This window comes from Hemitrygon akajei, unplaced genomic scaffold, assembly GCF_048418815.1.
Source record: "Hemitrygon akajei unplaced genomic scaffold, sHemAka1.3 Scf000197, whole genome shotgun sequence".
In the NCBI taxonomy this organism is placed as follows: domain Eukaryota; kingdom Metazoa; phylum Chordata; class Chondrichthyes; order Myliobatiformes; family Dasyatidae; genus Hemitrygon; species Hemitrygon akajei.
In genome coordinates, this window is record NW_027332082.1 from 314,143 (window position 1) to 331,367 (window position 17,225).

A 17,225-nucleotide genomic window follows, 5' to 3' on the forward strand; every position below is an offset into this window, starting at 1 on the left:
AGCAGAGAGGTGTGTGAAATCTTAGCAGAACAATGGAGTTAGTTCACAATGTTTATTTTCATGATTTATTGTTAAACTCATGTCATTTGCGCAGCTGTATTATGGTTCTGAGGAACAGCAGTGACAGGCACGATATTATTTCGTGGAAAACGCAGAAGTCCACAATCTCACAAAGCTTAAGCAACATACAGCCCTGTAAACCTTATATTCGGAAATTTCATCCACAGGGATGGCGGTTGGATGTCAGAGAGACAGAGCGAGGGTGATGGTGGTGAATAATGTTCGGAGGGAGGGAGAGCGTGAATGCCGGTTAGAAGGAGTGGCGTCAAGGAAAGGTGTCACAAAGACGGGAAAACTTTGTCCAGACCCGATTCCTGCCTGGGCACAGGCTGTCTAGGTGAGGATATAGACTCTGAGATTCCTCACCTTTCTTTTGTTTGGACATGGTTTGGACAGTCAGTCTATGTTTTTCTCGGAGGTTGGTGTGGCCTAGCTACCTCCAGTCGAGTTTACTGTCATTTAATAACACACATGCACACCGACAAACTAGACAAGGTTTCTCCGAGCCGGGTTGTAAAGAACAGCAGCACAAACAACACACAGAACACACAACTACTTATGAAAGAAAGGACAGCATCCTCCGATGAGCCACGCACAGATAAACAAAGTAAATCAAAACACGTTATTATATTCAGATTCAGTTTATTCGTCATTTAGAAACCACAAATGCAATGCAGTTAAAAAAAAATGAGACAACGTTCCTCCAGAATGATATCACAAAAGCACATGACAAAACAGACTACACCAGAAAATCCACATAACGTTTGGCAATCCCCAATCCAGGGTCCGGAGAGAATGCTGCGTATTAATATTGCACTACTGTCTTAGCACGTTACCCAGAAAGGAGCTCCAAACCTACCAGACAAAACAAGACCAAAAACTAAAGCTACAAAACCTGCACGAAACCACGTAGTTACAGCAGTGCAAACAATAGCATAATTCATTAAAAAAAAAACAGACCATGGGCACAGTAAAAATAGTCCAAAGATGTTAAAAGACTATAAGTTCAAAAGAAACCACCACACAGTTTCCACAAGTCCTCAGGGTCCCGATAGACTCGTCATCCCACGCAGGCAGCAGAAGGGAATACTCCCGCTATGGACTTCCACGGCGCCGCCCGACTCAGCCTCGCAGACACAACACACAGTGAAAGCGACCTGACCGCAGCGGACTCCATGTCCGGCGAACCTCCGCGCCTCCGACCATCCCCTCCGGCACAGCTTCTCCGAGCACCATCCTCTGCCGAGCGTATTAAGACGGCCCCGCCAACGCGACCCAGAGGAATGGGGGCCTGTTCTTCCCAGCTGAGTCCCGGATCTCACAGCAGCAGCAGTAACGAAGAAGGTCTTCCTGGAGATTTCCTGATGTTCCTCCGTGCTCCCACGTCCGTTTTTCATCCGATTCTGATTGCGCACGGCACCCCGCTTCACAAATAACAGATAATCAGCTCCGGAATGGCCGCTGCAAGCTCCGTCGCGCCGCCATCTTGGATTACAGTTGAATTTGAACACGATTCAGCACTCCATATGTGTACATGCAATTGTGAAAAGAAATACAGACCAGAAAACTTAAATGAGATGCTACCTCAGAAAAACAAATCATCACTGTGGAAGAAAACATTAACCAGTGGAATGAGAATGACCTTCCATGGGAGACATCCCAATGATCTGAGCAGAATAGATGTTGACAAGGAAGCACCGAGCACCTGGACTGAGAGTTGGAGACCTCTTCCCAGAAACAGAGGGGTTCCTTGCAGAAATACAGGACAAGGTGGTTAGCAAAAGGGGAAGAAAATCACAAATACATACAATACAAACAAGGCAATCAATGCAGAAAATGCTAAGAGATACCAGACACAATCCAACACATTCCAGGATCCTGCGACAGTTGAACTCAATCTGATTAATTATACAGCTGCAATCAAGTGGCAAATATCATTCACCAAAATCTTGCTTTAAAATACAAACGGATGAATGACCATGTTAACCTAATTAAGGTACAATAAATTCCAGCCTGATCCACTTAGTCAAAATCTCACAATTTATATGATAATTGATACATTATTACAGATAGGACAATCCATAATAACCATCCGGATATAATATTACAGGATAAACAAGCAAATCCCTCGATAGATATAACAATTCTGAACACACACGTTCCCTGACCAGTGGAGCACCTCACCACAGGTATTGTTTGTGTCATTAGTCAGACAAACAAATGATTTTCTCTGTAAATCAGCTTCCAAATGTTGCTACTCTGTCATTCATTGCCACACCCCGCTGCTGATTTCCTTCTCCTCATCATACGTTCTTACCTCGACCATCGTCCAGAGCCCCAAACTCTGCCCTGTGCAGACTCACCTCTGGTTTCTGACCCTGCTCCTTTGAACATCCAACCAATGTTTTCGCATTCTGCTTTCAGTCTTTAGAGGACAGTGGTGTTTTCTAACAACCCTTTAGAAGCAGGGAAAATGACCCATAATGTGGAAATGAGCCATGAATAAGGAGAGTAAATCCAAATGTCATTCTTCCTCAGCTCAGAGATTTCAGGGGCAAAGAACATCTCAGACAGAACTGCAGTCAGCACAACTTCTTCAGTCTGGAGAAAATTCAAGGGGAACCTTTTCACCCACAGAGTGGTGACTGTTTGGAACCCGTCCCACAGGGGGAACAAGAGGTGAACAACAGGGGAGGATTTAAAAGGACTGTCGTGGGACAGAATCACTGGCAGGGTCCAGCAGGCCTGAGTTGACTCTCTATTCAGTTTAAGATAGTACTTAGGGCCAATATGTCTAAAGATAAATTGGCGCATATATTTCCTAATATAAGCACTATTTGTGACAGATATAACGTAGAAGTAGCTGCTCTAAGAGATGTGTTTAGAATATTATCTAAAGTTATAGATGTGGATGTTCAACCCAATTTGAACCCAAATTTGAACCCAATGTTCAACCCAATTTCAACGGCAATTTTTGGGATTATTCCAGAGGAAATAGGGAGAGTATCTGCTTCTGCTCAACATGAAAAGGCAAATTCTGCCTTTTCAACTTTACTGACTAGGAGTACTATCTTGTTATATTGGAAAGAATCTAATCCTCTACTGTTTTCTATTGGCTCACCTCCATTATGTCATATCTAAGCTTGGAGAAAATTAGAAGCTGGACGTTTGATACATCTTTTAATTTTGAGCAAGTCTGGTGACCCTTTATTCAATATTTTCATATCATTTAATTTATTTTTTCTTTATTCTCTTTAGGGAAAATCCTTATCTGTGAAGGTTTGGAGGTGACTGGAAGGGTGCCTTTACTGTTTGTTTTTCTTCTAATTCTATCCTCAATTGGACTGCCCAATCTCTTTTCTTATTTAGTTTACTGTTTTTTTCCTGCATATAAATAACATTTTCCAATTTTTTTAACGATTTGTTAAGAGTTGTGTTTTTTTGATTACACTGTATATATAACAGCATAACATTAAACCTATCTGACTTTGACAATATATACTTTTCTTTATTGCTGTTTATGTCTTTTGTATTATCTGTTTGCTAAACCTCTCCACTGATTTGTATTTTTTTACTGGAAATCAATAATAAAATTGAAAAAATGAAAAGGACTGTCCTGGAACAGAACCACTGGCAGGATCCAGCCGGCCTGAGTTGACACTCTACTGTACGCTAGGTGTGTTATAAATTCACCAAGTACTGGAGACAGAATTTAAAATAGAACTGACTTACTTCTCTCAGATCCAGAATATTAAACTCCAGTCCCATTAAATGTGAATGTGCAGCAGAAGAAACTCCTCCCATGCCCAGTGACCAGGGTGCAGAACTGGGTGTGGTGATCAGCAGCAATAATTTATGAGTCACTCTTGAAATTGCATTCAGCAATGGTGATGGACAAATATCCAGCATGCAGCTTATTTAAAGTTTCTCCCCAGTGTGAATCCAGTACTGTGTCACAAGGTTAGATTACTGAGTGAATCCTTCCCCACATTCACAGCAGGTGAACGGCCCCTCCCCAGTGTGAACTCAATGATGCACATAAAGTTGAGATGACTGAGAGAATCTCCTCCCAGAGTCTAAGTAGGTGATCAGCCTCTACCCAGTGTGAACTGACTGGTGTCCCAGTAGGTCAGATGACCGAATGAATCCCTTCCCACATTCTGAGCAGGTGAATGGCCACTCCCTTGTGTGAACTCGCTGATGTACCAGTAGGGTAGATGACAGAGTGAATCCTTTCCCACATTCTGAGCAGGTGAATGGCCTCTCCCCAGTGTGAACTCGCTGATGTACCAGTAGGTCAGATGACCGAGTGAATCCCTTCCCACATTCTGAGCAGGTGAATGGCCTCTCTCCAGTGTGAACTCTCTGATGTACCTTCAGTTCAAATGGCCGAGTGAATCCCTTCCCACATTCTGAGCAGGTGAATGGCCTCTCCCCAGTGTGAACTCGCTGATGCACCAGTAGGTCAGATGACCGAGTGAATCCCTTCCCACATTCTGAGCAGGTGAATGGCCTCTCTCCAGTGTGAACTCTCTGATGTACCTTCAGTTCAAATGACCGAGTGAATCCCTTCCCACATTCTGAGCAGGTGAATGGCCTCTCTCCAGTGTGAACTCTCTGATGTACCTTCAGTTCAAATGACCGAGTGAATCCCTTCCCACATTCTGAGCAGCTGAATGGCCTCTCCCCAGCGTGAACTCGCTGATGTAACTTCAGTTTACATGACCGAGTGAATCCCTTCCCACAGTCTGAGCAGGTGAATGGCTTCTGCCCAGTGTGAACTAACTGATGTACCTTCAGATGGGATGACCGAGTGAATCCCTTCCCACAGTCTGAGCAGGTGAATGGCCTCTCTCCAGTGTGAACTCTCTGATGTACCTTCAGTTCAAACGACCGAGTGAATCCCTTCCCACATTCTGAGCAGGTGAATGGCTTCTCCCCAGTGTGAACTCGCTGGTGTACCAGTAGGGTAGATGACAGAGTGAATCTCTTCCCACAGTCTGAGCAGGTGAATGGCCTCTCTCCAGTGTGAACTCTCTGATGTACCTTCAGTTCAAATGACCGAGTGAATCCCTTCCCACATTCGTAGCAGGTGAATGGCCTCTCTCCAGTGTGAACTCGCTGATGTACCAGTAGGTCAGATGACTGAGTGAATCCCTTCCCACAGACTGAGCAGCTGAATGGCCTCTCCCCAGCGTGAACTCGCTGATGTAACTTCAGTTTACATGACCGAGTGAATCCCTTCCCACAGTCTGAGCAGGTGAACGGCTTCTCCCCAGTGTGAACTCGCTGATGTCTCTGTAGTTTGGATGGATCAGTGAATCCCTTCCCACAGACTGAGCAGGTGAATGGCTTCTCCCCAGTGTGAACTAACTGATGTACCTTCAGTTGGGATGACCGAGTGAATCCTTTCCCACAGTCTGAGCAGGTGAATGGCCTCTCCCCAGTGTGAACTAACTGATGTACCTTCAGATGGGATGACCGAGTGAATCCCTTCCCACAGTCTGAGCAGGTGAATGGCCTCTCTCCAGTGTGAACTCGCTGGTGAGCCATTAGATCAGATGACCGAGTGAATCCTTTCCCACAGTCTGAGCAGGTGAATGGCCTCTCCCCAGTGTGAACTCGCTGGTGAGCCATTAGATCAGATGACCGAGTGAATCCTTTCCCACAGTCTGAGCAGGTGAATGGCCTCTCCCCAGTGTGAACTAACTGATGTACCTTCAGATGGGATGACCGAGTGAATCTCTTCCCACAGTCCGAGCAGGTGAACGGCTTCTCCCCAGTGTGAACTCGCAGGTGAGCCATTAGATCAGATGACCGAGTGAATACTTTCCCACAAATTCAGCAGATGAGCAACCTTTGCCCAGTGTGATCTGACTGGTGTGTCCACAGGTGGGAAGACCGACTGAACCCCTTCTCACTCACAGAACAGGTGAATGGCCTTGCCCAGTGTGAACTTGCTGATATACCTTCAGATGAGATGACCGAGTGAATGCACTCCCACTGTCTGAGCAGGTGAATGGCCTCTCCCTTGTGTAAAATGATGGGCGTGCCAGTTGGTCAGATGACCGAGTGAATCCCTCTCCACAGTCTGAGCAGGAAGGATGATCGAGTGAATCCCTCGCTCCACTTCTTAAATATCTAGAGCGAGACAGCAAAACTGGTGTGCTGTGTTTGAATTTCCATTGACAAATTCCTTGTCATTTTTAACCTGAAAAGATTTAAAAATTCATCAGTGGGTGAAGGACAACATTTCAGATGAGCTCACTTGAGTTGCCAACGTGTGATCTGATATCACACTGTTACAGTGTGGTTCAACCCAAGTTGGAGAGAGAAATCACCTTCTAACTGGGCAAAGTGTTGGTATCTGGAATGACCATCAAACTCTCTGATGCGCTATAAGTATGGGGCATTTCTGCCATCTCCAGTCTGTTACTTGGCTCAGTTTGACTCTCTCCATTGGTAATATTCCCCGTTCCCCCTGAGCGGCATGGGTGCCTAGCCCCACAGTAACTGAAACACTCTCACGCAAGTAGCTTTTTTGTTGACATACAGCTGGGATTTTCTTTTATGTACTATTAATTTAAAGTGCCATAGACTTAATGCCATGTAAATATCTCCTAACCTTGTTTAGTTCCACATTGGAGATAAATGGTTTGTAATTCTGAGATTAGTTAAAACCCGAGCAGAAGGATATAAATAAAGGAATTTAAACCATTGAATAAAATCAGGCCCAAAATTAAATTTTCTGATGTTTTAAATAGATAATTCCATTCAACCCAATCAAAGGCCTTCTCAGCACCTAAGGATGTCACACATTCCAATGTCTCTTTAGAAGGAGAATAAATGACATTTAATAAACAACAAATAGTGAAATGAGAATATTGATCTTTAATAAATCCAGTCTGGTCCTTTGAGGTTGTCCTTTGAGTCCTTTGATCTTTGATCTGGCCTTAGAACACTTAGCTATTGCCTTTAGAGAATCTCACTGTATCACTGGGATATTAAGGAGAGGTATTATTCACAAAGTTTTGTTCTATGCCGATGACCTACTACTTTATATTTCTAAGGTCGAAACCTCTGTGCTTTCTTTACTTTCTTGTTTCAGCCAATTTTTAGGATATAATCTAAATTTACATAAGACTGAACTTCTTCCTTTGAATAATTTGGTACCCATTCATACTAACCTTCCTTTTAAAACTGTAAGAAATCAATTAACCTATTTTGGTGTAATAATTACTAAGATTTATAAGCTACTATTTAAAGGAAGTTTTTTCACTCTATCGGGTTACATTAAACGGACACTTTCAAAATGATTGCCTCTTTCATTATCGTTGATTGGCCAAATCAATTCTATTAAAATGAATCTTACCTAAATTTATATACCTTTTTCAGGCCTTACCCGTCTTTATTCCTCAATCCTTTTTTGATTCTCTTGACTCTACCCTATCTTCCTATATATGGAAACATAAACTTTCTCGACTAAATAAATTTCATTTTCAAAAAGCAAGAAAGAATGGAGGTTTAGCTTTACCAAATTTTATGTTTTATTACTGGGCAGGCAATATATGGAAACCTCACATTTTGGTCATACTATATTAATCATGAGGACTGTCCTGCTTGGGTTTCTATAGCTAATTCTGTTCATAAATTCTCTATTATTTCTCTTCTTGGATCTTCACTTCCTTTATCTTTAAGTAAACTAACTGACAGTTTGGTAGTTAAACATACTTTGAGGATTTGGATACAATTTAGAAAATATTTTGTTTTAATGAGACATTCTCTATCAAGTCCTATTTTTTCTAGCTATTTTTTAAACCTTTTTGATCGATGTAGTTTTTAAAGAATGGGATAGACTGGGTATTAAATGCTTCCAGGATTTGTTAGTTGGAGGAAATCTTTTCGCTTGAGCAATTGTCAGCTAAATATAGCTTACCAAAAAACTTTTTTTTTTAACTGCAAATTAGGGAATTTCTGCAGTCTCAATTGCATACATTTCCAAAAAGTCCAGATAAGAATTTATTAGATGTAATTTTTAATCTGAAACCTTTTCAGAATGGTTCAATATCCAATATTTATGGCATGCTGTTGAGAATGAGAAATGTTCCTTTAGACAAAATTAAAAATCTCTGGGAACAAGATTTGCAGACTTCAATCTCTGAGGAACCTGGAATGAAATTTATAAATTGGTTAATACTTCATCGTTATATGCCTGCCATTCCCTCCCACAATTTAAAGTAGTCCATAGGGCCCATATGACTAAGGATAAGCTCTCTCGTTTTTATTTGGATATGTCTCCCTATTGTGACAGATGCAACTATGGATTAGCTTCATTGATTCTTATGTTTCGGATATGGCCGAGTCTTCAAAAGTACTGAAAGGAAGTATTTCAAAGCTTTTCTGCACTTTTTAAAGTTAATTTTAAGCCTAATCCTTTGACTGCCTTATTTGGTATTGTTGGAGGGCAAGATATGATTTTGGACATACCTGATCAGTGGCTACGTGATGTTACGTCATGCTTAAATTTCGAAAAGATTTGGTGTTCAATTTCTGAATCAAAGACTTTCAAACATAATGGGGACCATTTTTGAATTATTTTCAAAGCATTTGATTTGTTGTTACGTACGGCTGTTGGCTCATATTATCATCTATTTCTTTATAATGATAAGGACGTTTTTCTTTTTTTTTCTTTTTTTTACCAAGCAGCTTTTTGTTGGTAGCGGATTAGATTTTTTTTGTATAATGATAAAATTAGAAGATTTCAATATTATGATTTAAGTCAATTTACATGAATATAGGGTATTCATGATTATAAGTGTGTTTCTAATATACGGTATTTGGTACCATTTTATCATTTTTGATAGTTTATATATATACACACAATCAATAAAAATATTGGAAAAAAATCTCCGGATCTGGCTGGTGGTAACAGTGCCGGACTTCAGGATGAACCTGAATTTGAATCCAGCCGGCTCCCCTGCACACTTTCCATCCATGCCGGGTTACGGGCTGCTGATTTCTTTGGAACCTCTGCTGTAACTTGCCTCGTACGCGGTTGCCCACGACGCCAGAGAGGCTTGGAGGGAAATCGTCCGCTAACCGGAGAAACTCCGGTTGCAGCGTACCCCCACGACGCCAGAGAGGCACGGAGGGAAATCGTCCGCTAACCGGAGAAACTCCGGTTGCAGCGTACCCCCACGACGCCAGAGAGGCACGGAGGGAAATCGTCCGCTAACCGGAGAAACTCCGGTTGCAGCGTACCCCCACGACGCCAGAGAGGCACGGAGGGAAATCGTCCGCTAACCGGAGAAACTCCGGTTGCAGCGTACCCCCACGACGCCAGAGAGGCACGGAGGGAAATCGTCCGCTAACCGGAGAAACTCCGGTTGCAGCGTACCCCCACGACGCCAGAGAGGCACGGAGGGAAATCGTCCGCTAACCGGAGAAACTCCGGTTGCAGCGTACCCCCACGACGCCAGAGAGGCACGGAGGGAAATCGTCCGCTAACCGGAGAAACTCCGGTTGCAGCGTACCCCCACGACGCCAGAGAGGCACGGAGGGAAATCGTCCGCTAACCGGAGAAACTCCGGTTGCAGCGTACCCCCACGACGCCAGAGAGGCACGGAGGGAAATCGTCCGCTAACCGGAGAAACTCCGGTTGCAGTGTACCTTTCCCAAAACCATTGCCTCATCCAATTGACTGTCTCATCTTGAATGCTGAGTGACTGAACCAACCTCCCATATGTGACTTTGTCAAGTGTGGGCCCATGTAGAAAACATCAGCTGCCTTGCCTTCATCCACTTTCCTGATAGCTTTCTCCAGAGACTCTATAAGATTGGCTAGACATGACCTACCATGCACAAAACCATGCTGTCTATCCTTAATCTGTCCACATCTATCCAAATATTTACATATCCGGTTCCTGCACATATGTTCTAATAACTTTCCCACTACTGATGTCAAGCTCACTAACATAAAGTTTTCTCATTTATCCTTAGAGCCTTTCTTGAACAGCAGAACAACCTTGGCTGTCCTCCAATCCTCCAGTATCTCACCTGTCACTAAGGATGATTTAAATATCTGTGCTTGGGCCCCCACAATTTCTGCACTTGTCTTCCGCAGGGTCCTGGGGAACAACTTGTCAGGCCCTGGGGATTGATCCATGATAATTTGCCTTAAGACAGCAAACACCTCCACCTCTGTAATCTGTACAGGGTCCATGAAGTTGATGCTGATTTGTCTCACTTCTATCGACTCTGTGTCCATCTCCTGAGCAAATACGGATGCAAAACAACTATTTAAAACCTCCCCCATCTATTTTGAGTCCCGTATAGGTCACCATTCTGTTTGTCCAGAGTGGGCATGTTTCTGTTCTGACCTTCTCCACGTTTCTGTGACAGAGAAGCTGGCCAAACCTGACTGGAAGGGGAATCTGGTAGGAGTGACGATGGAGCAGCAATGGATGGAGTTTCTGGGAGCAACTCGGGACCTGAGTGATCACTACATCCCAACGAAGTGGAAGCATTGGAAAGGCAGGAGGACTCAACCGTGGCTGAAATGAGAACCCAAAACCAACAAAAAAGCCAAAGAGAGGACAAATAAGCTTTTAGAAACCAGGAGAGGACAACTAAAGAAAGTCAGATGAGCTCAGGGTGTGGAAATATAATATTGTAGTCATTAATGTGTCTTGGTAGCACCCAACAGCCTGAAGAATTTAGAGGAACAAAATATCCAGGGCCTCGATATCTCTTGAAAACAAAGGTTCCCTGCACCAGTTACCTTTCACCTTTTATTTTGGTAGGCACATACAAACTCTACACCCTCAAAATTTCACTTCTGAAGAACTCCCACTCACCAAGTACTCCTTTGCCAGAAAACAGCCTGTCCCAGTCCACACCTGTCAAATCCTTGCAAATACCATAAAATTGATATTTCTCCAATTTAAAATCTCAAGAGAGGTCCAGGCCTCTGTTTTTCCATATTTTCTTGGAATCTCATGGCATTATGATCACTAGACACAAAGTGTTGTGATACACTAATTTCTGTCACCAGCCCTGGATCATTTCCCAACAGCTTATTGCACACTTCTACGCCGGATGTTTTACGTACTGATTAAGGAGCATTTGACAAACTCTACCTCATCTAGTCCTTTTACAGTCTGGGAGTCCCAGTCAATATATGGAAAGTTAAAATCACTTACTATATCAACTATTGTTTCTTGGTGTAGTCTGTGAACTCTCTACAAATTTGTTCCCCTACATCCCTCAGACTGTTGGGTGCAACCAATTCCCAGTAATGCCTACGATATCACAATTCCATGCCCTGGGCTCATCTGGCTTTCCTATGATGCTTCTTGCATCGTGATTTCCACAGCTCAACACATTCATCGCACCATGCTCAAGCATTTGGTGCTGACTCTGTCTGAGCTCTGAACAACATCTGTCTGGTGTCAAGAAAACAACCTCTCCCTCAATGTCAGAAAAACCTCTGATGCTGAATTTTGTGGTGAGGACGCAGGAAAGGTTTTCTTCTGATGACTCTTACATGAAGGTCATGTTTGTGCAGGTGTTGCTGCACAGTAGAACAGTGCACCACCACTCCAGAGGCTGCTAAATCTTCCTGAAGGTCTTTTTACAGTCAAATGGGGGTTTTGGTTTGCCTTTCTAGCAATCCTACGATCAGTTCTCTTGGAAAGTTTTCTTGGCCTTCCAGACATCAACTTGACCTCCACCGTTCCAGTTAACTGCCATTTCTTAATTACATTACGAACTGAGGAACCGGCTATCTGAAAACGCTTTGCTATCTTCTTATAGCCTTCTCCTGCTTTGTGGGCATCCATTACTTTAACTTTCAGAGTGCTAGGCAGCCGCTTAGAGTAGCCCATGGCTGCTGATTGTTGGGACAAGGTTTGTGGAGTCAGGGTATTTATAAAGCTTTGCGATTTGCATAACCTGGCCTGTCCTAACGATGACTGTGAACAAGCCATTGTCCTAACAAGCTAATTCAGGTCTGAGACCTTGGTAAAATTTAACTGAGAGCTCAAATCTCTTGGGGTGCCCAGACTTTTCCTTGGTGCTCCTTTCCTTTTTTTCCCCACTCTAAAATTGTACAAAACAGAAATAATACACTAAACTCCTGATGAAGGGTTTCAGCCCGAAACATTGTCACTACCTCCTCCCATAGATGCTGTCTGGCATCTGTGTTCTGCCAGCATTTTGTGTTTTTAATAATACACTAATCTTGCTTAAAATGTTGAAAAGAATGTTTTGTCTTTAATTTTATGACTTTTGGAGACCAGTTCACCTTCTACTCACTTAACTATTCACAGTAACAGGAAGTTTGACCAGTGGTGCCCAGCCATTTGCATACCACTGTATGGGATGGGGTGGAGAGCGCAGGGTGTGACAGGGAGGAGGAGTGGGACTGACAGGGAGCGAAGAGGGAGAACGCGAGGGGTGAGTGGTAGATTTAGGGGGAGAGAAAAGAGGGGAAGACAATGTGGGATACGGGAGCCAGCAGGGAGAGTGTTTGAGAGAGGGGGAGTGTGGGATGTAGGGAGAGAGATAGATAGAGAGGGAGAGAGCTGGAAATGGAGGAGGTTGCAGAGTGGTGGAGGTGAGTGATTGAGAGAGATGAGATTGAGTGAGGTGAGAAGGTGCGTGAGAGAGGAGGAGATGGGAAGGTAGAGGGTGACTGAGATGGCGAGTGAGATGGTGGGTGATAGGGGTAGGGACAGCGATTGAGGGATGGAAGAGAGAATGGAAGAGTAAGAGAAACAGAGGGGATAGAAGGGGAGAACGGGAGAGAGTGTGAGAGAAATGAAGAGAGGCATGAGAGAGTGAAGAGATGAAGAGAGACGAGAGGGGAGTACGATTTGTTAATAGAGTAGAGAGAGTGGTGATAGAGAAGCAGAGCGTGAGGAAAGGGGTGAAAGAGAGTGGGAGACTGGTTGAGTAGCAGTGTAACAGGTGGATAGAGAAGAGGGAAGGGGGAGGGGAGAGGTGGGGACGAAGCAAGGATGATTGAGAGGGAGCAAGAAGGGAGGGCTGAAGTAGAAGGCCCTATGAGGAAGAGGAACTGTGAGGAGGGTGTGGTGAGGGAAATGGGGTAAGTAGCTAGGGGTGAGTGAGAAAGGCAAGGAGATTGGTGTATATGATTTGAATTGTTAGATGAACTAATTATTCAGTCCCCAGTTGCAGGGTCATTAATCACATATGTTCACAAGTCATCGGACAAATCCACCGTGGGTTTACGGTTCCATGCTGGGAATTATGAGTGTGAGGGCAGCTTGCTGTTCTCGGTGTCGGATGTGGGAGGTCCCGGAGTCTCCTAGCCTCCCGGATGTTCACATCTGCACCAGGTGCGCCGAGCTGCAGCTCCTGAGGGACTGAGCCAGGGAACTGGAGATGCAGCTCGATGACCTTCGTCTGGTCAGGGAGAGCGAGGAGTTGATGGAGAGGAGTTACAGGCAGGTGGTCACACCAGGGCCATGGGAGGCAGACAGATGGGTCATGGTTAGGAGGGGGAAGGGGAAGAGTCAGGTACTAGAGAGTACCCCAGTGGCTGTACCCCTTGACAATAAGTACACCTGTTTGAATACTGTTGGGGGGGGAAGACAGCCTACCTGGGGGAAGCAACAGCGGCCGTGCCTCCGGCACAGAGTCCGGCCCTGAAGCTCAGAAGGGTAGGGAAAGGAAGAAGAAGGCAGTAGCAATAGGGGTCTCAATAGTTAAGGAGTCAGATAGGCGATTCTGTGTACGCAGTCAGGAGACCCGGATGGTAGTTTGCCTCCCTGGTGCCATGGATGTTTCTGATCACGTCCATGATATCCTGAAGTGGGAGGCTGAGGAGCTAGAGGTCGTGGTACATATAGGTACCAATGACATAGGTAGGAAAAGGGAAGAGGTCCTGAAAGGAGAATATGGGGAGTTAGGAAGGGAGTTGAGAAGAAGGTCCGCAAAGGTAGTAATCTGGGGATTACTGCCGGTGCCACGCGGCAGTGACAGTAGTAATGGAATGAGGTGGAGGATAAGTGTGTGGCTGAGGGATTGGAGCAGGGGCAGGGATTCAAGTTTCTGGATCATTGGGACCTCTTTTGGGGCAGGAGTGACCTGTACAAAAAGGACGGGTTGCACTTGAAACCCAAGGGGACCAATATCCTGATGGGGAGATCTGTGAAGGCTACTGGGGAGACTTTAAACTAGAATGGTTGTGGGGGTGGGAATCAAATTGAAGAGACTAGGAGAGAAGAGGTTAGTTCACAAATAGAGAAAGCTTGTAGACAGTGTGAGGAAATCTAGGAATAATGGTGCATATTTCCCTGAAGGTGGAATCTCATGTGGTGAAGAAAGCTTTTGGTATGCTGGCCTTTATAAATCAGAGCATTGAGTATTGGAGTTGGGATGTGATGTTAAAATTGTAGAAGACATTAGCGAGGCCAGATTTGGAGTATTGTATACAGTTCTGGTTACTGAATTATAGGAAAGATGTCAATAGAGTACAGAGGAGATTTACCAGAATGTTACCTGGGTTTCAGCACCCAAGTTACAGAGAAAGGTTGAACAAGTTAGGTCTTCATTATTTGGACTGTAGAAGGTTCAGGGAGGACTTGATAGAGGTATTTAAAATTATGACGGGATAGACAGAGTTGACATGGATAGGCTTTTTCCATTGAGAGTAGGGGAGATTCAAACAAGAGGACATGTGTTGAGAGTTAAGGGGCAAAAGTTTAGGGGGTAACACGAGGGGTAACTTCTTTACTCAGAGAGTGGTAACTGTGTGGAACGAGCTTCCAGTGGAAGTGGTAGAGACAGGTTCGATTTTGTCATTTAAAAAAAATTGGATAGGTATATGTACAGGAAAGGAATGGAGGGTTATGGGCAGAGTGCAGGTAAGTGGGATTAGGTGAGAGTAAGCGTTCAGCACCGGCTAGAAGGGCCAAGATGGCCCGTTTCCATGCTGTAATTGTTATATGGTTTTACCGCATATGATTCTGGTCTCCATATCTGACAGCGGGGAGTTTTTACACATACGGGGACAAACTGCAGGTCACCCCAGCTGATACGGGTGTTTCTCCTGTTCAGATGGCGGTGAGGAGGGTGTTGATCTCGGGTTTGTGTAAATCAAGGGCCGGTTACAGTGGGAAAGGGCCGGGACCGAGCCGGACAGCTGGAGGCTCTGGGCTCTCCAGTCTTTCATCCCTGGTTTTAGTTTTGCACTGAGTCAGGATCGCGTGATCAGTTTGCTCTGGTTCCCCAAGCTGGGAGGGTGGACATGGGTGAAGGGGGCCTTCTATGTGTTGGTGTAGGGTGAATGGTTAGAAGGGTGTGGGGGCACTGGCAGGACGGAGGGTGGTTGGGGTACTGTGGGTTATCAGATGCAACATGACCTGGGTGGATGGGCAAGGGGTAAATTACGTTGTCAAAGAGGGTGGATGTGGTCCACAGGATCAGACAGTTCAGCTCACGTGTCCTTTCAGGAGGCCACAAGTCTCTCTTCATCTTAATCACTGACTAATCTTCCTGTTAACATTGAGTTTGTTACAGAGTCCCAGAGTCTGGGAATGGCTGGGTGGTAGGAGGCACAGGGTGATGGTGAGAGGCTGTTTCTTGGACTCAAGTCCCGTGCTTAATGACGTTTTCTGGGGTTACGCCCATTGCTACTTGTCATCTATGTACTTGAGAAAGTACAGGGTATGGGTAGAGAGTTTGCAGCAAGTTCAAACAAATACTGTTTTTGAAAGACAGTCAGCATAAATACTCCCCTCTCTTTCCCTCTCCCCACTCAGAACTGACCAAAAGCTACATCAGAGGATGCAAGATCTTGAACTGAGTAACCACTGTGAGGGAATGGGAGTGGTTTCAAAGGGCTGGGCTGCTGGAAGCACATTACCAGACCTGGAGTGATTGCAACTGGGTCTGACAGAGGCATAACTGGTACTTCTGGGCACATTCGGTCTCACTCCAACTATTTCCTACCTTCCTTTGTACAGGTATGTAATGTCTAAAGGACCAGTGTTTGAGTAAATGAGACTCACCAAACTTTCTCCCGACTGAATCACTGGAATCTCTGAGTCAGATGGGTTCTCTCCAGTTGAAGCTCTCAGTCCTCGTGCTGGTTCACTTGTTGCTGTTCCCTCGTCTTCAGTCGTGGTTTGCCTCCAGTTGGGGTATTTCTTCAAATAAATCTCTCACCACAGGTCTAACTTTAACCAGAGAGACAATGAAGCACATTAATAATGAAAAGGAGAACTAAACATTTCTGCTTAATGTTACTAAGAACAAAACTCACTGAAATTTAAACGTTGAAGGCAGATTTAATGATCTCAGTGAACAATCTTTTATTGTCCCTCACATGTCACAGAATGATATGGGATAAGAAGGAGCCATCATTCAGTCACGGTAAGACATAAGACACAGGAACAGAATTAGATGATTCGATCTACTCAACCCACCACTCAACCACGGCTGATTTTTATTCCAACACCATATTCCTGTCTTCCTCCTGTAACCCTGAAGCTACTTAGCAATCATGAATATATTAATCTCTGTCATAAATATACCCAAATCACAGCCTCAGCCAACCTCTGTGGCAACAAATTCCACAGATCAGACATCTTTTGGCCAAATTTTTTTTTTCATCTGAGTTTTAAGGGGAAGCATCTTTATTCTGAGACTCTGTCAGATCACAGACTCTCAGTCTAATGGAAACATCCTCTCCATGTCGACTGTATCCAGGCTTTTCTGCATTTGGTAGGTTTACTTAACCATACATCCTCCACCACCCCCACCGTCCCTCTGAACTCCATCGAGCACAGGTCCAGAACCATCAAATGCTCCTCATGCATAACACCGATCATTCCTGAGATTATTTATGTAAAGCTTGTTAGCAACAACTCTACTGAACACATTTCCAGGAATAACGGACAAATTGGTACCAGGATAATTTAAAGGGAAACGTTGTGCTTTCTTTACTGTTCTACTATCACATGTGTTGGCACGTGGCCAAGTGGTTAAGGCTTTTGTCTAGAGATCTGAAGGTTGCTAGTTCGAGCCTTGGCAGAGGTTGCCTGTGTGTCCTTGAGTGACGACACCGGTGCCAAGCTGTATGGGTCCTAATGGCATTCCCTTGGACAACATCGGTGGCGTGGAGAGGGGAGCCTTGC

At 44.5% G+C, this 17,225-nt stretch overlaps 1 protein-coding gene across 1 annotated transcript in view; it reads right to left on the reverse strand.

The window, feature by feature from the left end:
* Window positions 1-744: 744 nt before the first annotated feature.
* LOC140724363 (uncharacterized) overlaps window positions 745-17,225 on the reverse strand; it is a 49,832-nt gene continuing 33,351 nt past the window's right edge. The window contains exons 2-4 of the mRNA XM_073038810.1: window positions 16,098-16,265; window positions 5,107-6,271; window positions 745-1,809 (exon numbers count right to left, since the gene is read on the reverse strand). Of these exons, the coding sequence (XP_072894911.1) occupies window positions 1,552-1,809; window positions 5,107-5,865 (1,017 nt within the window). The 5' untranslated portion in view covers window positions 5,866-6,271; window positions 16,098-16,265 and the 3' untranslated portion in view covers window positions 745-1,551. The remainder of the gene's footprint in view (window positions 1,810-5,106; window positions 6,272-16,097; window positions 16,266-17,225) is intronic.